This window comes from Phacochoerus africanus, chromosome 9 (assembly GCF_016906955.1).
Source record: "Phacochoerus africanus isolate WHEZ1 chromosome 9, ROS_Pafr_v1, whole genome shotgun sequence".
Classification (NCBI taxonomy): Eukaryota; Metazoa; Chordata; class Mammalia; order Artiodactyla; family Suidae; genus Phacochoerus; species Phacochoerus africanus.
Window position 1 is genome coordinate 90,747,172 of NC_062552.1, and position 27,477 is coordinate 90,774,648.

The 27,477-nt window shown below is 38.7% G+C and overlaps 1 protein-coding gene across 13 annotated transcripts in view; it reads left to right on the forward strand.

Moving 5' to 3' along the window:
- AKAP13 (A-kinase anchoring protein 13) overlaps positions 1 to 27,477 on the forward strand; it is a 326,734-nt gene that overhangs the window by 240,373 nt on the left and 58,884 nt on the right. For 9 of the 13 annotated variants that reach the window (XM_047797871.1, XM_047797877.1, XM_047797876.1 and 6 more), the window contains 5 exons: positions 6,598 to 6,968; positions 9,427 to 9,480; positions 13,106 to 13,171; positions 14,981 to 15,167; positions 18,607 to 18,715. In XM_047797871.1, coding sequence (XP_047653827.1) covers positions 6,598 to 6,968; positions 9,427 to 9,480; positions 13,106 to 13,171; positions 14,981 to 15,167; positions 18,607 to 18,715 — 787 coding nt within the window. The remainder of the gene's footprint in view (positions 1 to 6,597; positions 6,969 to 9,426; positions 9,481 to 13,105; positions 13,172 to 14,980; positions 15,168 to 18,606; positions 18,716 to 27,477) is intronic. The other 4 variants (XM_047797880.1, XM_047797881.1, XM_047797886.1 and 1 more) reach the window with 2 other exon arrangements.

The window sequence follows — 27,477 nt, forward strand, 5'->3', positions numbered from 1 at the left end:
TCAGATTTTGTGTGTGTGTGTCTTTTTGCCATTTCTTGGGCCGCTCCCGCAGCATATGGAGGTTCCCAGGCTAGGGGTCAAATCAGAGCTGTAGCCGCCGGCCTACGCCAGAGCCACAGCAACTCGGGATCCAAGCCACATCTGCAACCTACGCCATAGCTCACAGCAAAGCCGGATCCTTAACCCACTGAGCAAGGCCAGGGGTTGAACCCGCAACCTCATGGTTCCTAGTCGCCATGACAGCAACTCCGACATTTTCAGATTTCACATAAGTAAGATCATGCAATATTTGTCTTTCCATGTCTGGCTTATTTCACTTCCCTTGATGCCTTCACGGCCCATCCATGTTGCTGCAGATGTCAGGGTTTCCTTCTTTTTTAAGACTGAATAATTCTTCATCCATTCATGCATCATTGGACACTGAAGATATTGTCATATCTTGGCTACTGTGAATAATGCTGCCCTGAACATGGGAGTGCAGGTATCTCTTTAAGATAGTGACTTTATTTCCTTTGGATATATACCCAGACATGGGATTGCTAGATCATATATGGCAATTTGTTCTGCTTTTAATTTTTTGAGGAATGTTCATACTGTTTTCCATAACAGATGTACCTCAGTGACTTTTGATGAATGCTTTCACTCATCTTTGTAACCCAACTCCCCTTCCTTAAGGATATATCACTTTGGAAAGATTCCTTAGGCCCCTTCCTAGTCTGTCTCCTCTCCAGCCCCCTAAAGGCAATGGCTGTTCTAATTTTTTTCCTATCACAGGTTAGATTTTCCTATTTCAGAACTGTACATAAATGGAACATAAGTATTATCATTTCTCTTGGATAAATGGGAACCCATTCTGTGGCTGTGAATTCCATTCCCAGGAGCGGAATTGCTAAATCATATGGGAGCTGTAGGTTTAGTTTTACAAGAAATTGCCAGGCCTTTTTCCAAAGTGGTTGTGCCATTTTTCATTCTCCCGAGCAAGAATGAAAATCCTTATCAAATGTGTAGTTGTTTTGTTTTGCTCTAACTTTAGCATTTCTGGTATGCTTGTAGTGGTAGCATATTATGCTTCTGATTTTGTTTTTCCTTGACGACTATTGATTATGTTAAACACATTTTCATGTGTTTATTGGCCACTCATGTGTCTTCCTTTATGGAGTGTCTTTTCAAATCTCGTGCCCATTAAAAAAAAAAAAAAAAAAATAGGGAGTTCCTGTCGTGGCGCAGTGGTTAACGAATCCGACTAGGAACCATGAGGTTGCGGGTTCGGTCCCTGCCCTTGCTCAGTGGGTTAACGATCCGGCATTGCCGTGAGCTGTGGTGTAGGTTGCCGACACAGCTCGGATCCCACGTTGCTGTGGCTGTGGTGTAGGCTGGTGGCTATAGCTCCAATTCGACCCCTAGCCTAGGAACCTCCATATGCCGCGGGAGCTGCCCAAGAAATAGCAAAAAGACCCCCCCCCCAAAAAAAAAATCGTTTGTCCTGTGTTGTTGAGAAGTAGGGGTTCTATATAAGTATCCTGGACACCAGTCCTTTGTTAGATTTATATTTTGGAAATATTTTCTCCCATTCACTTTCGTAATGGTGTCTTGTTGAACTGAGTTTTTCAAATTTTGATGAAGTGTCATTTATCAAATTTTGTAGTTCTTCCTACCTGTGTCCTATCCTGTTATTGATCTGTCTGCCCCCAGCTGCAGTATCAGCTCTCTAGTTTTTAGCAATAGGATTGAGTCCTACCTGTACCTAAATCACCTGGAGAGCTTGAAGAAGAAAGAAGACGACAAAAAAGTCTGGCCTTTACCCCAGACCAGTTACATTAGAAACCTGAGTTTATTCTATAACCTCACTAAGCTTCAGTTTTCTCATCTGTAAAATGGGAATAAGAATAGTTACTAAATCTAATAATTGTAGGGATTAAAAGAAATCATACATCTAAGTCACTTAGTATAGAGCCACACACATGGTGAGGTAATTATTATTCAAATTTATATAATAGTTATACTGCACATCTATTTAAGTAATAGTTTCTCAAGCTTTTTTATAAACATCATCATTTTTAATTTAGACTTTACATTTTATTTATGTAATTTCATTCTCCCTAGTTTATTTGGTCTTAAATGAAGGAAAGCCCAAGTATCCTTGGTTTGCTCTGTTGGCTCAGCCCTTGCCCCTGAAGCCAGAACTGTGTGTATAAGGCTGGTCTTGGAAAGATCAGGCACCCTCACACCTTTGTGGTGCTCAGGGAGTATTCTCTCTGATGTTTAGTGGGTTTTGCTAGCCTGATTACCATTTGCAGATTTTCAGAATTATATAAACCAAGGAAAAAGAAGCTGTTGGTGGAGAAAATGTGTGTGTGTGTGTTCTCATCCTCATATATGCATAAGGAAAAGCAATTACGAAAACTCAAGGGAGAAAGGGTTTGTGTGTTAATCTCATATACAGACTCAGTCGTAGTTTCCCTGGTATTCTTGCTTTCTCATATACATACACAGCTCCCAGTCACCCCTTTTCTCCTATTTCTACTGTTTTGTTTGTTTGTTTGTTTTTGTTTTTGTTTTTGTTTTTAAGGGCCACACCTGTGGCATGTGGAAGTTCCCAGGCTAGGAGTCGAATCAGAGCTGCAGCTGCTGGCCTGCACCACAGCCACAGCAACTTGGAATCCAAGCCACGTCTGTGACCTGCACCATAGCTCATGGCAACGCCAGATCGCTGACCCACTGAGAGATGCCAGGGATTGACCCCTCATCCTCATGGATACTAGTCACATTTGATTCTGCTGTGCCACTACAGGAATGCCCTATTTCTGCCTTTTAATCTCTTCTACTTCTCTGCCCTAACCCAGTTTTAATGTTCATCTTAAAACAAAAAACTTCTGTTAGCAGACAGTTGTGTTTTGGCCATTTGTAAATATATAAATGTATAAAATGTATGTATGTATAAATAATGTATATTTATATTTTCTCATATATATACTTTCAAGGACTTGGGATATTCCTAATTGTTTAGAAGAATGGTACCATGGAATCAGTTTTACTAAGTTTTAAAAAATGTGTTAGTTAAACTGATCCCATTGCACTATTTCTCCAGTCAGTCAGTAATGATTTCCTAAGTCTTGAAAGTCATTTAATTAGCAGGCATTTTAAGAGAAAAGACCTCTCTAAAGAAAGACTGACATATAACTGAAAAACTCTTAAGGGCTTCAAATATTAGGCACAGAACATTCTGTTTTGTGTCAGAAGGCATAATTTTTTCCCCTTCTGATTTATGTAAATGGAAAAATTGGAAAAATAGCATCCCCAAAATCTAGTACCTTTTCTGAGGATGGAGGAGAACGATGGAAGTAATATTTCTTATATCTGTTATTTGGCAGACATCCCTAAGAACTTTAATTTTAGCACTAAAAATTCTGGGACCGGAAAAGGAATATTGCCCAAAAAAAATCCAAAAGTTTTTAAAAATCCTGCTTTTCTTCTTTTCTCTATTATCCACGATTTAAACAAAAAAATTCCTTTCAACAGACCTTATATTAGTTTCTAACTTCTTTAAAGATCATTGTGTTAGATAGACAAGTTAAAAAGTGACTTATCCATAGCTAGCTCTAGAAGGGGTATGACTATATTCCAGGTTTGAGTTCTCATTATATCACTGACCTCTCTAGTCTTCAAGATGATGTAAAGACATGATGAAGCTGGAAAATTCTTTTGAGAACACTGAAAAAGCTTGGAAAAAGTAATTTAGAGCCTTCTTTAGATTGAAGGCTATTTGCTAGACGGATTTCTCCTTTTTACAAAGAAGTACCTGTGCTACCATCTGCAAGCCATTCCATACTGGAAAGAGCTAACTTGTAAGAAGAATGGGAGAAATGGAAACTTCAGCTCAGAGCTTTCATTTCTTTTGGAGCCTTGCTTGTGTGTTTTGAGAATAGGCTTGTCCCACAGTTTGCCTTATTTATGGCCATTGTGTTTGTTTATTTTAGTATTAGAAATTTAGGCAGATTAAGGGATGAGGGGTGAGTATATTAGTTTCTTATTACACTGCTGCAACCAATTACCACAAATTTGGTAGCTTGAAACAATATAAATGTATTCTTTCACAGTTCTAAAGGCAGGAGAACTGTGAAACCAGCAGGGGCTGCTGTCTCTTCTTATACAGACATTGCTCCTATTAGATTTGGAGACCACCCTACTGTAAAATGACCTCATCTTAACTAACTACATTTGGAAAGACCCAATTTCCAAATAAGGTGATATTCTGAGAAGGATGTGAATTGGAGGCAGACACTATTCAGTCCAGTACAGTGAGAAAGCCAAGACATCCTAGAAGTGGCTTCTAAAGTTGGTATTCATGACCGATAGTATTTTCCCTTTTTGTGGAGAGTGGCCCCATAAATAGAAACTTTAGGATGCCCAGCTCAATCCTCACTGACTTAAAAAGAGTAATCAGTAATTTTATTTTAAAATAGCACCTACCCTGTTTTAGAATATACTTGGTGAAGCATGTAGTTTATTTTATAGTGTAGCCCAGTGAAGAAGAACACTGAGGACTTTTCTCATACAAACTTTGCGATCTTGTGGTCATAGGGCTTTTTTTTTTTTTTTTTTTTTTTAAGGTGGTGAGGTAACTGTACAGGGCAGTTTTAGTTGAAATCAGTCTTCTTTCAGATCTTGCTTCTGCTTCTCTCTGCCTGTTTACTTGAAGGAGCCCTTGAGATGGTCTGGGCCTCAGATTACTGACTGTCCAGTGGTCCCCCTGGCATCTTCCACTAAGTCTCATCCCTTGCTCATCACTTAAAGAGCATTAACTAAGGAAATTGAAGTGAAACAAACAAAACAACTCATATAAGCTGGTGAGATCCAGCCCCAAAAGTATAAAGACTGCTTCTGGAAGATAGAGTGCTTTTGAAGTGTTATGCAAAGACTTTAAAGAGAAACTCTCTCTAGTATAGGAATCGTTTTCTATTTTAAAGCTTATCGGGGGAGTTCCCATCGTGGTGCAGTGGTTAACGAATCCGTGAGGTTGCGGGTTAGGTCCCTGCCCTTGCTCAGTGGGTTAACAATCTGGCATTGCCGTGAGCTGTGGTGTAGGTCGCAGACGCGGCTCGGATCCTGCGTTGCTGTGGCTCTGGCGTAGGCTGGCAGCTACAGCTCTGATTCGACCCCTAGCCTGGGAACCTCCATATGCTGCGGGAGCGGCCCAAGAAATGGCAAAAAGACAAAAAAAAAAAAAAAAGCTTATTGGTCATTAGTTCCAGTAATTTTTAAAACCTTTTTTGAAGAACTGTAAGTTTCTTTACTCCTAATTAAAACTGAGTAGACTGGCTAATTAGGGAAATACTGTGAAGAAGTGGGGAGAAAAAATCACAGAATGCCCTTCTCCGTTCCCTGCTCCCTATCCTATAAGAATACAAAATAAAGACTTTAAGATAGTATGGTGCCCACATTTGTAACTCAAACTGTGATCATGCATCTTTTAAACACTTACCTTTTAGAAAAATTTATGTTTTAAATGCAGCAAAGCTCATCTTTCTCTCACCCATCAAATTATGTGCTCTGGTGTCTTTCAACCAGCAGAGAATGTGTCAGGCTACTGAGATCAAAATCCTATTAGGCTCTAGAGGATGGCCAAGGAAAGAGCAGCATCACTTTATCAAAGACTCCATTAAGAGTTCCCATCATGGCTCAGCAGTGAACAAACCAGACTAGTATCCATGAGGTTGCAGGTTCAGTCCCTGGCCTTGCTTAGTGGGTTAAGTATATGGCGTTGCCGTTGCCGTGAGCTGTGGTGTAGGTCGCAGACTTGGCTCCTATCGCATGTTGTTGTGGCAGTGGCATAGGCCAGCAGCTGCAGCTCTGACTCAGCTCCTAGCCTGGGAACCTCCATATGCTGTGGACATGGCCCTAAAAAAAAAAAGACAAAAAAAATTAAAAGAAAAAAAACAAAAACAAAACAGATTCCATTGCCAGGACCGATTATTCTGTGTACAATTAGGCTCAGTAACACTAAGCCAGCTCTCAGTTAAATGAGAAAAGGAGATAGATTTCTTCCATTTATGTATTTATGGCCAGAATTGGGGCATTTGTGGCATAGTTTAGGTGGGATCAGAAGCTATTCTGCATTTTTCAAAATGCCGCTGATAACCATCAGACGTGCTTGTGGAATACATCATTATTGTGGCCAAGCAAACTACCTTGTTTTTAGTTAAGGCGTCTAAAATAAATTAAACCTAATTATGATATGAATTTAGAGTTTTCATACAGCAGAAACTCCAGAGACAGTTTCCTCTCATTTCAGTTGATAGTATTGACTGAAAAAACTGACTTGAAATAGACCTTTTCCCCTATAAGAAAGGGGAAGTTATGTACTTCTTGTCTAGCACATCTAGTAAAAGGGTAGAAAGAACATAGACCTGGACCCCACCTTTGCTGGAAGTTGTTTGAATTCAACTGTGATCATGCCTTAAGAAAAAAATTTATTTGTTTGAAGCTGATCATGAGCTTGTCTGTCCTACCCACTATGAAGGCATGACTTGATGGGGAATAACTGAGGCTCTCCACTTGGTCCTGCCATGTTCAACCATATGTGATTCTCTATTACAGCCTGAGGAAGAGCAGTTGGCCTGTGATATCACTGGATCTAGTTCCTCCACCGATGACACAGCATCTTTGGATCGACATTCTTCGCATGGCAGTGATGTGTCCCTCCCCCAGATTTCAAATTTGAACAGGTCCAGAGACCAGCAATGTCTTAATGGCTTCTACAGCCATGGGGTGGGAGCTGAGGGTCGAGAGAGTGAGAGTGAGCCTGCTGGCTCAGGTGAGATGGAAGAGGAGGAGATGGACAGCATCACCGAAGTACCTGCGAACTGCTCTGTCCTGAGGAGTTCTATGCGCTCTCTGTCTCCTTTCCGGAGGCACAGCTGGGGTCCTGGGAAGAATGCAGCCAGTGATGCAGAAATGAACCATCGGAGGTGAGACCCCAGGCTGTCTGTTTGGTCTCTCAGTGTCTGCTTACTTTTGTCTGCTTACTTTTGATTTGGTGATTTGGTGTTATTGTTGGTAAAAGATTTTAGGAAACGCCGTGTAATAAATGAAAGAATATAGGTTACAGAATCAGGAAAATCAGTGTTACAGATTCCAGCCCTGTAACTTACTATGTGTAACTTGACCCATCTGAGCCTTTCAGAATATTTGTAATAAATATTACAAGTAAAATTTATCAGTTACATAGTGGGTATTTAAGAAATAATAACATTTTATCCAGGCCAGATTTGTCCATGAAATTCAGAGATTCGAAAATTTGAAGGGAATAAATAGTTCATGTCAGTTTTGAATGAAGAAATACGTATAAAATCTCATAGTTTCAACACTTCTGAGTTTTTCACAGTGCTTCGTAGGAATTACCATCTGCTCCTAATGTAGAGAATTTTAATAAAGTCTAAATTATCAGTATATAGTCCTTGCAAGATCATGATAATCATTAAATTATTTGTAATTTTCCTTGTATCATCCGATCTTGGGGATCTCTCCTAAGTGTGACCCAATTTCACACCTACAGTTTGGAAGCAGGCTGTAAGAATAGAAGTTGGATTTGGCTTCTGACCACTGGCTGCCTAGATGCTTAAGCAGGTGGTTTTAAGTCTGAAAAAAAAGTGCCGTGATGCCTACTATATGTACACAGGTGTGCTTACACCAAGGCTACATTCTTTTTTTTTTTTTTTTTTTTGTCTTTTTGCCATTTCTAGGGCCGCTCTGGTGGCATATGGAGATTCCCAGGCTAGGGGTCGAATTGGAGCTGTAGCCGCCGGCCTACGCCAGAGACACAGCAACGAGGGATCCGAGCCGCATCTGCAACCTACACTACAGCTCACGGCAAAACCGATCCTTAACCCACTGAGCAAGGCCAGGGATCGAACCCGCGACCTCATGGTTCCTAGTTGGATTCGTTAACCACTGTGCCACGAAGGGAACTCCAAGGCTACATTCTTAATGAGGAAAAGCAGCCAAGGGAGTAGACTGACCGTTTTTGTAAGCCCATTGATATAAACAGCTCCCTGGAGCAATCATTGGTTTGGTTTGTTGGCTTTTAAAAAAAAAAAAAAATCCTTTACCTCATAATATTTTGGCTCAGATTTCATAGCTGTTAAGTACATGTAATCTTAGTAAATTGATTCACTCATTTATTCTTCTAGTTAACCAACCTACATTAAGCAACCTCTGCATTCCAGGCAGTTCTAGGTTCTGGAGACAGTGGCGAGCCAAAGTCCCTGCTTTCATAATACCTCATACCTTCCTGATTTGCTACTCTTTCACACTCCTTTAAAGACACATTTTCTCATGTAATTTTCCAGTCCTCTTCATGAATGAGGTGGTATTCTCCCCAATTTTTCAATTGAGACCGGTACACTTTTACCCAAGGTCGGTGGAGTCCAGGTTTCAGTCTCCTGGTCAGGCATTCTTTCTACAACTCTGGATTCCTCTAGATTGGAGGCAGGATGCTAACCTTAAACAGTTGCTTTGTCTGATGGGCTGATTTTATACACATTTGAAATTCTAGGTTATATAAAAAGCATTTTCTAAAAGCTTTCCTTTTTAGCTTTTTTCATGCAGTACTTTTTTTTTTTTTTTTTAAAGCATTCATACCCAAAGGAAAAATAGGGATGGAGGAATTTCCTTCCTGAAGCAAGAGAAGTTTCTTGACAGGACATACTTGTCTGAGGTGATAACAATAGAGAGAAATAAGGATTTATTTTCTAAATAATCTGTTTTTCTTTATAAACCACTGTGGATCCCTTTGCCATGACTCCTATTTCAGAACTAAATGTGGCTTTATGGATCATGTAGCTCTGATGAGGGAACTGAAGCTCAGATTAAATGATTTGCCTGAGATCAAATGGTGATTTTAAGACTGAACTAAGATTAGAACCCTATCACCCGACTCATTTATGTTTTCAACATATATAAGATCATGGGGTCTCCTGTTTGATTTCATCATTAAGGATTGCCCAGCCCCACTGTCCCAATACCTCTGGAGATAATGTGATGAGACTCAGGGATCACTTTAATTAGTTTGACTAATTTTTAAGCATTGTGTTCATATAGCATATTCTGGATTTTAAAGTCTTAAAACCCTTTTAAGGTTTTGAATGGCCTCTTTTTAAAAACATTCATTTTACTTTTAAAATTTAATAAACCCCATTCCTGGTAAATTTCTTGGAGCAAGGAGGAAGCCAAGTAGCCTTTCTCAGAAGTTGTCAGGCCTTTTTGGTTGTGATATTTTCCTTATCCCATATTCTTTCATTCTCCTACTTCCTGTACTATTTCTCTTTGGTGATTGTTTGTCTTTCCAGCGTGATGTCTGTATGTTTCATGCATTTTTATCCATTTTGTTTCACCTCAACACTGACCTCTTCCACCATTCATTTTCAGTTCAATGCGAGTTCTTGGGGATGTTGTCAGGAGACCTCCCATTCATAGGAGAAGGTACAGAGTTCACTCACTTAATGGACTAACCATTTGCCTCTGAGCTTATACTAACAAGCATCTCATTTCGCTTCATCTGTGGTTAAACAGTATATTTTAAAATAGTGTCATGTCTACTTCAGACAAATAAAATATAAGTACTTATTATACTAATAAGCAATTGCTAATGTCCATTCCGTATGAAATGGTTTCTCAAATTTGAAATTTTTTCCTATTCTCTCTCTTTTTTTTTTTTAAATAACAAAAAAAAAAAATGTTTTACATTGTGCGCTTTTTGGTGTTCAGATCACTTTGATAATAGGGTCTCTCCAACTTTATCCAGAAGAATTCAAAGAAATATTTGTCTTGCCTATGTAATGGACCCTGGGGTGTACTTTTTCTTTCTTTTCAAAAAAAAGTGGAAGAACCAGAAATCAGTGTGCTCATATGCACAGGCCCTAAAATATTTTCAACACATACTTTAATAATGCGATGAAAGCCTCTCTTCCTAGGCCACACCTGGCAGTCTCCATTCCATTGCTGATGTAGTCGTTCCTTAAAGCAAGTAAGAGCCGTCAGCTGACTTCTTAGGGGCCCCTCAAAGTCTTTCAATTCCTAATTATTTTTTGTTACATAAAATTTTGAAGCTAAAAATTACAGTGCTTTATAAAGCTAAAAAGTCATTTCTAGCCAAAAAATGCTGATCTGCTTTTAAATTTTTCAAATGCTGAGTTTTATATTTATTGTTCGGAAGTCATTTGTGGCTTTTTCTTCCATTGTTTGGGAAAATATTTAGAAATGTAAATATGGTTTGATTACTTTTAGCTTCTCATATTAGGAGATACTTGTAAAGAGGTATTTTTAACTATTACCTGAAGCTGTTTTTTTGGGAAGCAGGCAAGTAGTGATCTTTCTTTCCACTTTGTCTTTTTCAAGTGGATGTTGCCTTTAATTCTAGATTTTAGCTTGAGCTCAAATACAAATATTCTCATGACTCTCAGATACTCACGAGTATGGTTAAGTTTTTTTTCCGGGGAACAAGTTGTTAAAAGCCCTTTTCAGCAGAAGTATCTAAACCTTGAGAGACATTTGTCTGACTCTTCTTTAAACTCTTCAATATGGACTTAGAAAAATATGCTGTAGATGACACTGGATGCAGTTGCTGGATGCAGTCCAGGTTTGCATATAGATAAAGCCTTCACAGCAGCTCCAGTGATTTCATCTTTAGCCGTATTTTTGTACGAAGAACATCAGGTATACTTTTAAATTTTGTATTAAGCCTTAGCTAGTAAAATTACAACATTCCAACAGTATTAAAAGGTGGAGCAGGGTACTTGTTTTTTTGTTGTTGTTTTTTTTAATATAGAACTATCTAAATCTCAAAGCCAAAAACAAAAAAACAAAAAAAACAAAAAACAAAAAAAAAGGAGTTCCCGTCGTGGTGCAGTGGTTAACGAATCCAACTAGGAACCATGAGCTTGCAGGTTCAGTCCCTGCCCTTGCTCAGTGGGTTAAGGATCCAGCGTTGCTGTGAGCTGTGATGTAGGTTGCAGACGCGGCTTGGGTCCCGAGTTGCTGTGGCTCTGGCGTAGGCTGGCAGCTACAGCCCTGATTAGACTCCTAGGCTGGGAACCTCCAATATGCCGCAGGAGCGGCCCAAGAAATAGCAAAAAGACAAAAAAAAAAAACCTCAAAGCCTCAAAATCTTGAAATGTTACTTCTCTTAATTGTGAAAGTTTTTCACACCTTCCTTCCTGAATCCTTAGAAAAGCTTTTCTGTCCCTCTTTCTGTCTCCCTTTTGCTCTGAGAGTAAAGGGATGTATAAATCTGTAGAAGGACATTTTTTATTTTTAATGAATGGTAATTTGGTAATGTATATTCAATTACAAATTTTTCCACATTCTGTTTTTAATAAGTTGGCTATGTAGGCATAATATGCCTTTTTATTAACAGTTTAGAGATATAAAATTATGTTAATAACTGCAAAAGAATGAACTTCTGAATCTCATGTCTGTCTGTAAATTATATCAAGGCTTGCTTCCCTTACGCAAATAAATTATTAGTCAGCCTGGTCTCATCAGACTAGTAGAGACATGTCTTCACTGTGTATTTCCACTTTGTGCTTTTGCACAAAGCTTTATACTATTCATGTAATCGGATTTAAATGTTTACCACTTAAATTATTTTTAATGATATTATTTTAAAGATTTACCTTTAGGAGTTCCTCTGGTATCTCAGAGGGTTAAGAACCTCACTAGTATCCATGCGATGTGGGTTCAGTCCCTGACCTTGCTCAGTGAGTTAAGGATCCAGCATTGCTGCAAGCTGCGGCATAGGTTGAAGATATGGCTCAGATCCCACGCTGCTGTGGCTGTGAAGTAGGCCAGCAGCTGCCGCTCTGATTGGATCCCTAGCCTGGGAACTTCCATATGCCATAAAGCAGCCCTAAAAAGACAAAAAGAAAAAAGATTTTACTTTTAGAAGAGTCATAGGGGTAGCCCATATTTATTCTGCCACCATTGTCTTTTTCCCTCTTTCAAAACCCCCCAGTTCGCAGCACATCAAAATTATTAGGTGTATTCAAGATAAAGTGGGATTTTTTGGTGTTTGCAGGTCTTTCCATTTGAAGGTTCAGGAGGGAGCTGATTGGTTTTACTGTTATCTCCCTTCTGAAAACAAAAGCATGTCACTTAGAACTTTAAGACCAAAATAGTAGCAGTGTATTTTTTTAACGATAGTTTTTGTTAATTAGAAATCCTGACCTATAAAGCTCCTTTTACAGAGTACCTGATGTTTTAATTGATTATTTGTTAGCTGGTTGTATCTACTTAGCATTTCCAACCCGTTTTTCTGTCCTTGCTGCTTGAGAATAAATATCAGTGCTGAGATAATCAAGGAAGTAGATGATCAAATGGATTTTTTTTTAATCTTAAGGAAAAGTGGATACAAAGCTTAAATTAAAAGATACATTGTTAACTTCATTATCAGTAAAATGCCAGGAAATTTGACCATTGCTATATGCTTTTATCTGTAGCTTATAAGCCTAGTGAATAGGTTTGAAGATGAATGTAAGTGTTGATTGGGTATCATTATGAAAGATGTATGAATTGTTTGGCTTAGATGGATCCTTAATGGAAACATATGGGGAAAAAAAAAAAAAAACCTGATGACTCAGTGAACCTATCCCAGTTCAATTTGTTGACGTTTCTTTTAGTTAAGGATTAGAGATGCTGTGGTAAGGGAGATGTGGGAGTGGTGGGCTGTGTAGAGAGATTGTCCCTAAAAGTGGAGGTTAAGACACATCCATGAGGGTGCCCAAAGAGGAAGCTACAGTCTGGTTCGGTTCTCTGTTCAGAGTTCACTAGGAGGGATTCTTGGGTTTCAGATTGGATTTGTTATCCTCTAAAGAGCTCACATAGTCATTTCCAGCCTTCAAAGGGTCATCAATTGAATAATTATAGGTTTCCATGGTTTTTATTCCAGTCATTTCCTAAATTCTGAATCAATATTACATTCCTAATTTTTTGATGCTCAGATAAATCCATCTGTCTCCAACTATACCCTTTTTTTTTAAACCCAATAACCCCATCCCTGTTTCTTCTTTTCTTCTTCCATTTCTCTTTCTGCCTTTGATGTCATCCCCAGTATGAGCTGGTGTCCTTCTGGTGTGCAATACTCTACAGCCCTGAGTGCTGACTTTAATTGCAGAAGGTATGGTATTGTTATGTGTCCAGCCACCAAAGGGGGAATCATAAAATATGGCACTTGGGCTTTTGGCTTGGAGCTGGCTTCTTTGTGACTAGAATGCGTATGGTGCCTGCTTTGTTTCTGAGCACAGTGCTCTATTGTCTCTGCTATGGGCATCACTAACGCAGTTGAAGGGGCGCAGCCTAGGAGTTGGATGGTGTGTGGTGTTACATCCTGTTGGTCTCAAGTGGCTGTAGATTGCTGTTTTCTGCACAGACTTGTCTCCATGGTATGGTAGACCACTCTTTGTTTTGATATGTCCTAATTCCCAGATCCTAGGAATTCCCACATCCTGAGGAAAGCAATAACAGAAACAAGACAGCTAATAACATGCACTTTCTTCTTATTACACTTTCAAATCCATCAGCCTCTTTAGAATCCAAGCTTACAGATTCCTCATCATTTCATACTCTTCTCTCAACTGAGCAGCCAGATTTAATCACTAAAATATTTTCAGGATTAAATTTTGTGGTAAGCATAGATCTGGCTTTCTCAGGCTTTATAAATAATTCATAATAGAAAACTAAATTTCTTCTTCTTTTAGCCTGTCTTCTTATCCCTGCTATTGAAAATGAATTTTACAGAGACATTTACTTGTAGTTAGTCATGATTTCTATTGTCATATGGAAATAAGAAAAACAAAATCCGTTGTTTAATTTACTCATTAGAGAAAATAGAGACGTATGGTATTAGTTCATAAGTAATCCATGGGGAAAAGAGCCAATACAAGCCCTTCTGGACTGAATTTTTTTTTTTTTTTGTAGCAATTAACTTTGAGCAGAGATAACCAAATACCTTTATTATACCTTCAAATATAGTCCAGATGCTTATCAGTGAGGACAAGGTCTGCTACAGTATATTTTGAAATCCAGTTATGACAGATACGAATTATTCTGGCTAGCAGTCCCAAGGGTTGGCTAGCATCTCTCTATAGGTTCCTGCTTACAAAAAATGCTTTACTCTGCAAACCACATAGTCTGTATTCCAAGGATCCCATTTTAGATACCAGACCCTAAGTTTGTTTTTTTCCCCTTTGTCAATATCAAGACCAAATTAATTAAACCTCTTTTAGACTCAGTAGCCTTTCAGCTTTTGCCCTTTAAGGTGTCACATGTGCCCGTCTGCAACTAACACTTCTCAGGAAACCAGCCAAAGCAGCTGTTGTCTGGGCAGTTGTGCAAGCTGGTAATGCTCATATATAACATGGGTTTTCTGGAGTGGATGCATCCCTGTGAAACTATAAAGATCTCCTAGACTGTAGTCGAGTGACATGTTATAAAGGTTCCACTTGATGGATGCAAGGGCAAGTCTAAGTCTCCTTGTTTCCCTTCTGAAAGTTAGTTATGTAACTTATCTCTCTGTGCCATTTAATTATTTGGCATTGGCAGAGTTAGATTCTGACAAAGATTATTTACGTGATATCAAGGGAGAAAACACACATAAATGAAAGATCAATAGGATAATATGGTCTGTCCATATGATATATTGAAAAATATCTGAGAAATTGACCTTAAGTGGTTCAACATTCAAATAAATTGAATGATGTAAAAGTAAAATCTGAGTGCAGTATGTGTCTCAGCATACCAAGATCTTGGGGTCGGAGGTGGGGGTGAGTAGCTGGCTCTTATTCGGCCATGCCCTGTAGACAGTTTTACTAAATGACATAGAAATAATGAAGAGCAAGGAAGATACAACTAAAGGGATTTTGTATCTTCCTTCCTTTCTGAGACTCAGAAATAGAATGAATTAATAACTCTTGTGTTCTGTGTTCAGTTTCAGTCTAGAGGGCTTAACAGGAGGAGCTGGAAACAAGCCGTCTTCATCTCTGGATGTAAACCCTTCAAACACCAAAGAGCTGAGGCACCCTTTTAGTGGCGAGGAAAGGGGTGACTCTTTGGTGTCACTTTCAGAAGAGGATCTGGAATCAGGCCAGAGAGAACATAGAATGTTTGATCAGCAGGTAAGGTTGAAATGGGTATGTGTTGCTAATTTGGAAAAAATTGATTTTATTTCCATAAATACATCCTCATATAAGGAACAAAGAAGGCAAGACTCACTGTTAATATGAAAGCAAGACTTATGTTAGTATAAGGCTAGTAGTCTATGATTCCTTATCCATGCTATAATGTACTCAGTGTAGAACATGGCAGTATTTTAGCTCTTTAATGCTAACCAAAGAAAGTTACTAATCTGCATAGATTTTCCAGAAAAGCAAACTTACTTAAATTAGGAAAGTACCCAGGATGTTAAATTGAGTTTTGTCTTCTCTGAAGTCTTCAACCATTTACACACCATTAGAAAACTTCCCAATTCTCAAAAACATAGTCCAAGTTTCTCCTTCTTGGGAGAAAAAAAATTCACATTCTTTGTCTCATTGTTGCATTGTGTAGGCAACAACTATGTATTCTCTCTGCTTCCTATCACTGCCCAAATTCTTGAGACAGATCTACACTCCCCACCTTCTCTTTCTCCACCTAATGTACTCTTTTTTTTTTTTTTTGCCTTTTCTAGGGCTGCACTTGCAGCATATGGAGGTTCCCAGGCTAGGGGTCAAATCAGAGCTGTTGCTGCCAGCCCACAACAGAGCCACAGCAACTCGGGATCTGAGCCGCCTCTGCAACCTACACCACAGCTCACAGCAATGCCAGATCCTTAAACCAGTGAGCAAGGCCAGGGATCTAACCTGCAACCTCATGGTTCCTAGTTGGATTCATTAACCACTGGGCCACGACAGGAACTCCCTCATGTACTCTTAACCACTCTTCTGTCATGCTCTTGAAACACCTGTCTTGAAGGTCTTGGGCTTCCTTGTCAGCCAAACCAAGTGACTTCTTAGTTTTCATCTTTTCAGGCTGTTCATTATCACTTACCACTTTGACAGTTCCGCAGGGAGTTTTTGAGTTGAGAATTGGAGTTGTGTGTTTTTCTAGCAACTTACCCCACTCCCAGTGCTTTTTCCTCCTCTTGGGCCAAGGAGACTTTGGATTAACTTCTGAGAGGATTCTGGGATGCACATTCAAATGAAACATTTCTAAATAAACAAAAAAGTTAAATCCCTGTCTCTGAATAGGTGACTAGCATTTTAGGTAGAAATATAATGAAACATTTCAAATTAAACAAAAATTTTAAACAACTTATTCTTGGAATCAGTGACTGGTTTTGTGTAGAAATTTAATTTTTTACTACATCCTGCTCCATAGCGATGATATGACCAAATATAAATTTGGCACTTGAGGATTACCTTAGTAATGAATGTATTATTTATGCATATGTGAAGGCCTAAGAGAATTTAGGCCTAAGGAAAATTAATTTGAAGGTCTAAAGAAATTTTATCGTCTTTTGCTTCCTCCCTTCCCCACCATGGCTTCTTGGCTTGATACTTTAGAAAAGGTTAGGAAAAGTAACAAGAATTTGGAGAATATATTTATTGAAGTAAATAGTTTAGATTTATTCAGCCTAATGGTAACGGGAAAAGGGAGGAAAAAATTAGAAAACAGTATTTCAGTGACTACTACTATTTCTGATAAGTGGAAAGTCTGAAAAATACATTGTATTTTATGTGTATAGAATCCTTTAGTAATCATTTGTAAGATCAGGTAAAGTACCAAAAATTGTGTGTTTGTGAATAGAATCAAAGACTTAGAACCAATATACCCCTTCCACTTCTGCTTAAACCTTTATATGTGAGAACTTCAAGCCCATTTAAGTGACTTGCCTAAAGCCTCATAATGGGCTATTAGCTGAATAATATTAAACTCAGAATTGCAGGCTGTTAACCTCACTGTTTCTTTCCATGTCTTTGAAGTAGATGCGTTTTAGTGAGGAAACAAGAATATTTTAACTTTCTTAATATTGTTTATGTGATAACCTTTTCCTAAACTGATGTTCCTAGGAATCTGAGTGGTGACCCTGTCTTTTAGTAAATGTCTAATGGCCTTTCTGATGGAGTCTGTCCAGATGAAGTTGTTGACACTGTCGTGCCTTGTGTGCTTAGCCTGCTGGGGGCTCTGCTTACCTGTAGTTTTCCATCTGTATGCAGCCTCAGAGGGATATTCGCTGCTTGTGTCTGATCTGCACAAGTCGCCTGCATCAACTTCCTGTTGAAGGTCCTTGCCTTTCACTGATGTCATTTTTCAGATCTCACAGTTATATTTGAAACATAGCAACTGTTTGCCTCAGACTCCATGGTTACCTATGGAACAACCTCTAAATAATCAGTAGTCTTTGGCGGAGTTGAGTCAGTTCATGCAAGTCATGGATTTTCATTGCTTCCCTTTCAGCATATATAAAAAGTTAGTTAATAATTAGAATGGCCTCTCAAAACAAAAGGAGAGAAATCCCATCATCACCAGAAGTGTGATAGTAGGGAGTTACGTCATGGCTCAAGGGTAACAAACCCGGCTGGGATCCATGAGGATTCGGGTTTAATCCCTGGCCTTGCTCAGTGGGTTAAGGATCTGGTGTTGGCCATGAGCTGGGGTGTAGGTTGCAGACGCAGCTCGGATCCTGTGTTGCTGCAGCTGTGGTATAGGCCTGCAGCTGCAGCTCTGATTTGACCCCTAGCCTGGGAACCTCCATATGCTGCAGGTGCAGCCCTAAAAACACAGACAGACAGAAAGACGTAGGTAGGTAGGTAGGTAGGTAGGTAGATAGATAGATAGATAGATAGATAGATAGAAAGAAAGAAAGGTGATAGTAAACACTAGTTCAACTGTCAAGAATTTTGTTGTAGGAACTTCTGCAGTGGGTTGGATTATATACATAGCCTTCAAATGGCTGTGAACTTACCGAGGGTGTTAAATTGTCAAATTTCAGTGGCCCTCATGTTCATGTAGCAGCAGTCTAATTTTAGAAGAGGAAATGAAAGTAATTTTGGCATCTGCCCATATGCACAGCTACTTTGCTTGTTATCTTAAAACACTTGCTATTTGCATCCCTGTGTCCAACTCTTTAAATTCAGGCTTATATTACTGGTAAGGTATCATATCTCTCTGAGTGATACTCAGATTTTCAAAGAGCAAGAACTGTATGTAGTTTGATATTTCCAGTGAAATTATTTCTATCTGATTATGCATTCATAGATGTTTATTAAGCACTTAGGAAGCTTGAAACAGTAGTAGGCATTGTAAAGGATACAAAACTGTGATAAAGGAAGGATTCTCTATCCCTATTTTAAAGATAAGACTAAGGCTGATGAAAGGTAACTTCTCTGAAGTTGAGCAGCTGTTTTGTGACAGGGGAGACTTGATTCCAAGTCTGTCTAACTCCAAAGCCTGTGCTCTTATTCCTCTTGTGCACTGCCTTATTCCCCTTGGTTGAGTCGGAATGTAAAGTTTTGTGCTTCTCTAGAAATATGAGTGCATGTGCTCAGAACCTGTTTACTTTTTTTTCCTTCGCAGACGTGTCACAGATCTAAACAACAGGGATTTAATTACTGTACATCAGCCATTTCTTCTCCATTGACAAAATCCATCTCATTAATGACAATCAGCCATTCTGGATTTGACAGTGAGTATATTACTTTTTAAATTAAATATATTTTAAACATTTTGTTTTCACTTTAAGACACTGTGATGTTACTTTACAGAATTTGCCTGCCTCTTCCTCTAATGAATGGCTCATCATTTACAGAAAAGGTGACCTAGAGTTCAGTTTGGGGATCTTCCTCCTTTTACTATGTAACAAGCTCCTTAACACATAGAATTCTTTGTATTCTTGGGCTTAAACCTGACAAATTTTTTTTAACTTTTTATTTTGAAATAATTTGATTTTAAAAATAACTTGCAAAACAGTACAAAGAATTACCATGTACTCTTCACCTGGAGCCTCCAAATGTTATCTCAACATTTGTTTTATCCATCTCTCTTCTTCTCTTTATCACTTTCTTTAAAGATTTTTCTGAAACACGAGAGTAAGTTACACACATAATGTTCTTATATCTCAAAGATATTTTCTTAAATTTCCACAGTACAGTTTTTTGTTTTGTTTGTTTGTTTGTTTTTCGCCATGCCCATGGTTTATGGAAGTTCCTGGGCCAGGGATCAAAGCCTTGCCACAGCATTATCCCAAGCCACTGCCGTGACAACACTGGATCCTTACCCACTGCACCACAAGGGAACTCCTCCTACAGTTCAATTATCCAAATTTTATCCAGTACTAGTTTCTTGAGCTCTTCAAAAATGTCAAGCTCACGAAGAACAAAGAAAGACTGATACATTTTTAGTTAAGCAAATGCCAAGAGGATTATATCTGAAAATGATTAATAGAGCCATATGCAGATTCAGGATCCATGGACTATGAAAGTTACGTAGAGACATCTGGCATCCATAGAAACAGAATGTTTGCAAATTAAAGATGCTCAAAAACGTATTTGAATTGAATCCAGATGTCTCCAACAGAAAGGTTTCTTTGGGAAACCCCACTTTTTTTGTTTTATTTTTAAAACAGACTTTCATGCATAGTTGCAGAGTGGGATCTTGATACAAAGATTTAAATTCTCATCAAAGAGGGGTCTTTGCTGAAAAATCATGTATTCAGAAGGCTGAAGCAAAGGCATAAATTCTCCTGGTGATTCTACTGTGTCTTCAGTGTCCCCTAATATAAAGCTCATTTTAGGAGAGTTGAAGGCATAAGTGGCTGCTGCCCTGCATTAATAGGATGTTCTGTCTCCATTCATGACTTAACTCTTTTTCATTTCCACAGTGGAGTTAAGATGTAATGGATAAGTCTCTTTGTCCTTGTTTTCATGTGACTATAGTACTTCAAATACAAATCTGGCCTGTTTGACTAAAGGTGCCTAATGACTTATTCTCAGAGATAAAAGGTACAGCCTCACAGCATCGTGACTGAAATAGTTGTTCCTGGTTTTGTTTGGGTTTTGGTTTGGTTGGTTTTGATTTGGCTTTGGCTTAGTGATTTTGCTGGTATAAAATGACAGTTATTGTAAAAAATAGTTTATAATGGCTTTGAACTTGAAGTAGGAGAGCTCGATAACCAAAGACAGACAAGAAAGCACTGGGCAGTGAGGCATTTGAGCTCTGCATCCCCTGTTCCACAGCGGGCAAGTGTTGTGATTGCCTGGTGGGGGGCCTGCTCCTATAGCAGCCACCCAGTACCAGCCAGATGGGGCCTGGAGAGAGGGAGATCTGTTTCCTCTAATTCGTGATGATATTCTCTTGCCTTGTGGCTGAAACACTTCATTATTTTTCGTCCAAAAAGCAAGGTGGTTTTTGTCTGTGCCCTCAGTTGCTAGGCAAACACTGCAAATGATGCAGCTAATCCCCCAGGAAACTGTCCTCAAGTGCCAGAGGCTCAGGTACATCAGGCTCTTCTTGTTGCTGGCAACTTGAGGCTCAGTTCATTGAGGGGCCTGAGGTAGGTAGCTGACTGCTGTGAAGAGTGGAGCTTGAAGCAAGAGTTTAATCCTTTTCCTCAAAGTGGAGTATCCTCATCCTGATTTATAATGTACATATTATGTATATACTATAATTGGAGGGCTAATCAACTTTAATGACACTATTTCTCCTTATTCCTCCCCATATACAATTAAATTAATTTTCCTAGCTGTATTTTTAAAATTCTGCTCTAGAAACATACATTTTTTTGGAGATATAAAAATTTTGGCTAAACCAGAAACTTCTGTCCTTGTGCTATGCCTTTAAGCCTCAGGATAACTAGATGGTTCTTGATTTGCCACAGATGCAAATCTTCAATTTCAGATCGCTTAAACACTCCACATGATTCATCTTTGGTTATGGTCTTCCTTGCTGAAAGTTTCATAATGAAAACCTACCCAGCTGTTTTCAAGCCTGAAGTGTGTGGTACACTTAAGATATTTTAATTACTGTATTATTGTAAGCACACTTAGTGACCTTGGGTCCTTGAACTATTAAACAGAGTTAAAATTCACATTAGCATATTTTCTGGCTTTTTATAGTAAGCACTTGTTATTGTTATAAAGTGAGTTCACAGTGTCCAGACAGTGCCAGGGTCCCTTTTTCTCTGACCAGAGTTTTAAGCAATGTCGAAAAACTAGAACATTTGTCCCTTGTTGTCTTTAAGTGGCTGTGTCTTATGAGCAGGCTTGTCTAGGAATGAAATACTTCCTAAAATCAGCCCTTCCTCACTACTCCAGCTTTTACTTGTATTCTAGCTTCTTTATTTAAAGAAATGAGCTGCTTTTACCACAGTCTTTTACAGCTGTTAACATCTGAAGATTTCTGAAAATGTGTGTCCACTGAGCTGTTGTCTGGAATGTCTTGTTGTTGGGTCATTGGGTAGATTAGAAAAACTCAGCATTATTACTAAACTGGAATCTGTTTCAAAAATTCGGAGTTCCCGTCGTGGCGCAGTGGTTAACGAATCCAACTAGGAACCATGAGCTTGCAGGTTCGGTCCCTGCCCTTGCTCAGTGGGTTAAGGATCCAGCGTTGCTGTGAGCTGTGATGTAGGTTGCAGACGCGGCTTGGGTCCCGAGTTGCTGTGGCTCTGGCGTAGGCTGGCAGCTACAGCCCTGATTAGACTCCTAGGCTGGGAACCTCCAATATGCCGCAGGAGCGGCCCAAGAAATAGCAAAAAGACAAAAAAAAAAATCCATTGATGTAGAGGAAAGTACTGGGTTAAAGTAGTGACTATATTATTTCTGCGTCGTTTTCTGGGGTGGAAAATAGACGGGTGACAGCAGCTTTTTTAGAAACCATAACAGGCGGGAAAGCTGTCCTATCTCATGTCTTCCATTTGCTGTCTTAGTGGTGGGAGCTTGACAGAGGCATCTTGCCGACTCATCTTTTTCGAAAATCAGAACAGCGCTCAGGCTGCCTGTCAATGTGGGAAAATGCCCAGCAGGTCTGCCCTCAGGGAAACTGCTCCAGGAACTGTGTTTACAGCATAGGGTTGAGTGGAGACTCCCAATTTGCCAGGAGACTTAGATGGTTTCTTGGTAGAACTTAAGAATAAACTTCATTCTTGCATATACAGAATAATTCACTTATTACAGTCTCTTAAGACTATATTTTTAAACTTTTCACTGCCTGCACCCAGAAGATGCTTATAAGCAATAGAGAAAACTATTTGAGTGACTGTATCCCTGCTAAAGAAATTAGTGACAGTAATGATAAATGGAGAATGGTACCAATTAGATATCTTAACCTCAAGAGCTTCTTAATATGAGATTTCATTTTGCTCTTCATTTTGCGTGGTTTTTTTTTTATCACAAAGAACCATGTTCAGAGATGGCACTTGTCCTTGGAATTATCTTAGACCTTCGCTCATGGTGTGAGAATTGGCCAAGTTCCTTATGCATGCTTCGATGGGAACGCTAACCTGTAGTTGTATAGCTTTCATTAGACTTTGAAAGCTTAGTGAGTCCTAAGACCCAAAATATGGCATTGATGGATATAAAATGCACCAAATTTACCAAGCTAAATGATCCATGTGACCAAAGATCAGAGCAGGCCTCTGGAAAGATAGGCATTGATGCTAATGACAGTATATTATCCCTACTTACTGTGCTCAGTTTCTCTTTCTAACTGGACAGTGAGATGAGACTTTATTCGGACACATTTTCTTAGAGTAACCCTATTTGGAGAAGATACAGTTTGACAAATTTGTCAAAAATTCGGTCAGGCAAATAGACTTTTTATATTGTCTTTAGATTAAATTTCAGGGCTGAATATATGCATATTCATTAAATTTGAGCACATTATAAAATTGAATCACTGTGTTAACAACATATTCTTTCCATATGTGTTGAAGATACTCCTTATCATACAAGTAGGTTTTCCTTTATGATCCATGATTGTGTGACAAAAGGAGGGAATACTCTTAAATTTTGTGTAAAAAGAGAGCTCATTTTCATTTCCTAAATTGGCTTCTCATTTGGAAATACTTCAAAACACATATTAAACTTTTGTCCGAGACTGTTGCTGCCTAAAAAGCTAGTGCATGTGAATTTGTGCCAGGAGTTATTTGATCTCTGTTATATGCAGTGGCCGTACCTAGCAGTCTGACATCATTTAGCATTTATCTGGGAGTGGCTTTTGTAAGGACAGGGTTTTTGTTTGTTTTTGTTTTTGTTTTTTTTTCATTTTATTTAGGATATTGAACTTCCAGAAAGAAGTTCATTTATAAATTTATTTATTTATTCAATAACTATTTGAATACCAACTGTTGCCAGGAGCCAGGCTACACAGTCGTAGGAGAGGCATAAGCTTACAGATCTGGTTCCTTTTCTCACCACACTTAAGCCAGCAGACGTGAGAACAATTGCATGTAATAAAAGATGATAAATGCAACAACTGAAACATTGGGTATTTAGGAGCCTCAGACTTGAGGGATCAGTGAAGGTTTACAGAGGAAAAGTGATATCAAAGTTGAGACCAAAAGAACATTAGGAATTTGCTAGGTGGATTAATATGGGAAAAGCCAGGCTGAGGAATTTGGGCTTCTTATCTGAGGAAAACAGAGCAATTTAAGTTGATTGAATTGATTAGTTGATTCAGACACATAGAGACCACACTGCAGAAAGTACTGGGGAGGAGACTGATAGATCAATAGAATGCTACTGCAGTATTCAAATGAGAACAGATTCAGAGAATTCTAGAAGACAGTATCAAAGGACTGAGGGGAATATGATAGAAGGATTCAAGAATGGTGCCCAGACTTCTGTTTGGGGTAACTAGTAAGAGGTTAGCAAACAAAGGAATAAAGAAGAAGGAACAGGTCGGGAGGAAGGGGTAAGTTGACTTACGTACTGATTCAGTTTGCGCTGCTGTGGGTTATCCACCCACTGGTGAGCAGTGAGATGAATGAGGCTGGAACTCAAAGGAGAGTCCTGGCTTGAAATAGAAAGTCCTAAGTCACCAGCATATCACACACAGATTATATTTGAACAGATGACAGTGAATAAGGAGCTTTGGGGTGAGCAGAAAGAGAACCAAATACAAAATCTCAAGGAACCTCATTCCAGGCACTTCCTTCACTTTGAAGGAGGGGGAAAAAATAGCTGTAAATGATGACTATGAAAAGTAATGTACTTCTTATTTTCATAATCTAACAAGTACTTGTTGGATGAATTTTTCTTAAACTGCCTTAGAGTTCTGTGTATTCAGAAATAAAGATGAAAATGTGCAGACATTACATTGTCCACCTAGACATCCTTTTCTGGAACCATTCAAGCCAGTGACATTATTTGAAGCACCATGTTTGAGGTGCCTTTCTCTCTGTTCTGGTATAATCTGCATGCTCTAATGTCTTCTGTCAACCCACTCCTCAGCCCAGCAGCAGATGCAGCCAGCAAGGCAGATCTCCTTCTCCGTCAGCATCTCTCCACTCCTCCTTAAATCTAAAACTCTCTTTTCTCTTGGCTCTTCTTATTCCAGTGATGAGGAGGAGGAGTTGCATAGTAAGTAAGCAACTTTGGGGTCCAATTGCTGTTCTCCAGGGTCTGACCAGCGCTGAAATGCTATAGGCTTGGTACTAAGAAGTTGTTTGGAAATGTTTATCCCCTTGCATGCCATCATTTCTAAATCATTTGTCTTCATGCTTGGCTTAGAAAATTAATTGGGATATAACAGTTTTTGTCTTCTGGATACTACCAGTGCTGACTGATCCAGTGGCCTGATTCCAGGGCCCGAGACATCGTCCGAGAACAGATTCCTTCAAAGGCACAAGAGGTTCCCACCCCACCTTGTACTTTTCATAATGCTGGGTACCACTTTCAGGAAACTTTCCATTTGATCATGTAAATTTAATTTTCATCGTTTCCCTTTTTGTCTCATGGGTCAAATATCTAAATGTCTATCTGTGGTATTTAAAAACTAATGTTAAACTTTTTTCGGATTTCCCATTGTGGCTTAGTGGGTTACAGACCCAACTAGTATCCATGAGGATGCAGTTTCGATCCCTGGCCTCGCTCAGTGGGTTAAGTATCTGGTGTTGCCCACAGTCTGTGGTGTAGGTCATAGATACAGCTTGGATCTGCTGTTGCCATGGCTGTAGCATAGGCTCGCAGCTGTAGCTCTGATTCGTCCCCTAGCCCAGGAACTCCCATATGCCACACGTGTGACCTTAGGAAAACAAAAAATTAAAATTAAAGGTGTTTGGTATCACTTTATACCAGTTGTAATAGGAAGGAAATTGCAAAAATCCATCAACTGAGTGTTCAGAAATCTTCAAGGGTGTTTATCTCTCAAAATATTTGTAATATGCTGAGAAATAGTCAAGTCAGTATGGCAAATAAAACAAAAGTCCTAGTAGTAGTTCTTCCATCAATAATGTAAAATTATGGAGAGCTTCTGTGCCTGGCCTCTTGCATCTCTCACAAGCGTCCTATTTTAATCTATTTCTTGCCTAAAAATAATAATATAAAATTATGATGGCACTGATTACTCAGTTAATCCAACATGATGGAATCAAAAAAGTATAGAAACTTGAAGAAGCCTTTGAATCCGATAGCCTACATTCTTCAAATAGTATTTTTGAGTGCAAATTGTTGGGGAATTGGGGAGGGGGAAAAAAAAATGAAAGTGTTGGTTCTTGGCCATACAAATTTAGGAAACTCTGATTTAAACAGGTTTGAAAGGCTAGTGAGTTCCCAAGGCAGTGTTCAATATGCTGTGTCTCACAAATTTTTTATTAACAATACATGCATGACGATGTATAGCATTTCATGAGACTGGTGTTCCATAGAGCACACTTTTTATTAAAAATACTGTGTCCATCCAAAGTTCCAGTCCTAGAATGTTACTGTATTGGACCTGCGGGTTACTTCATGCCTTTAAGAAATGGTCTAATTGAAATAGGCTATTTACTTGCAATAATATTTCGCAGAGTGACATCAATGACAGATTTCCTTGTTTTTGTCTATAATTATATCATGGAAGTAACATCAGTTATATCATATTCTTAGATGCTCTGAAAACTTAATGGCACTAGAAGTTTCAGAGGCATTGATTTTAGAAACATTGGTGGGTTAATATTGTTTTCAGAACCACATCTGAGAGGTCCTAATAGATGAATTAAAATTTCTTTCAACAGCAGAAATGTTGGAAATCCTTATAGGAGTCATAGATTCTCCCTTTTCTCAAATCACAAATTTCTTAAGTTTTTAATTTATTTGACAGAAACTTACTGGGAGTTTATTCTTGGCCAGGCTCTCTGCTGGGTGGTGTTTTCTTTATGAGTTTTATTTTTACTTTGTTCCTATTACTAGTGAAATAATTGATTTTTAGTGTACAACAGAATTCTGAGAGAATTTAATGTTGCTTGTATCATTCAAGCTCCTTGGGTGGAAAAAGTTTTAAAGCCACTGACGTAAACCACACTCTTGATTTTTGTTAAAATAAATTAAGGCATTCTGAAGTTTAAATGCTGATGATTTCACATCTAGACCATATAGAACTGGAAGATAGATGCCAGATCTTACTCTACATCTTTCTCTCTTCTGGCTATTGTTATCATGGATTATAAGTGAAATAGAAGACCTGCAAATTGGTAAAAGGAAAAATTATAGAAAGAAATATGTTAAGGACTTAGAATTCATTTTTAAATTTCTCATGCATTATTTCCACCTCTTGGCTATATGTTAGTTATAACTACAGCTTTGCATTTCTACTTAGAATCTTGAACAATTTGAGAATTTTAGGAGTTTCAGATGTTGGTAATCTAGTAGTGGAACATTTTCAGATCTCTATCCAGGTTTTACTCATAGTAATCTCAGGGATCCTTGAAACCAACCTCAAGGAGAAAGGATGTGTTTTATCCACATTATAACAGTAGTTATACAGAGCAACCTTTGTTTCTCTGGAATCATACACAGTAAGTGTGGCTATACCTGATCTTCTAAAATTTGGAAACCACGTAATCATTGTATGATTACAGCCTTTCTCTCATCTAAGTCCTAAAGTAGCTCAAACTTGATTAACACGTCCTAAATAAAATAATGGTAGTGTTTCTTCTATTTGTTATGCTTATTGCCCTACCTGACTTAGCCTTAGATTTAATGACCCACTTCAGTTTATGGTCTGATAGTTATGGAAGAAGGAAAAATCTATCTGCCCTACTCATTTGGTCAGTGTCAGCATAGAAGGGACCTTAGCATCTGTTTTTATCTTCCTTATTTCGTAGATGAGGAAATGAAATCCAGAGCTCTCACCTCAAGTTAGTGACAGGGCCTAGACTTTATAAGCTAGGTTTGATGCTCTTTTCTGTTCACTAATCCATTTCCAGGAATGCTCAAGAAAATACCAAACGTACATTAGCTAGATTTTTAG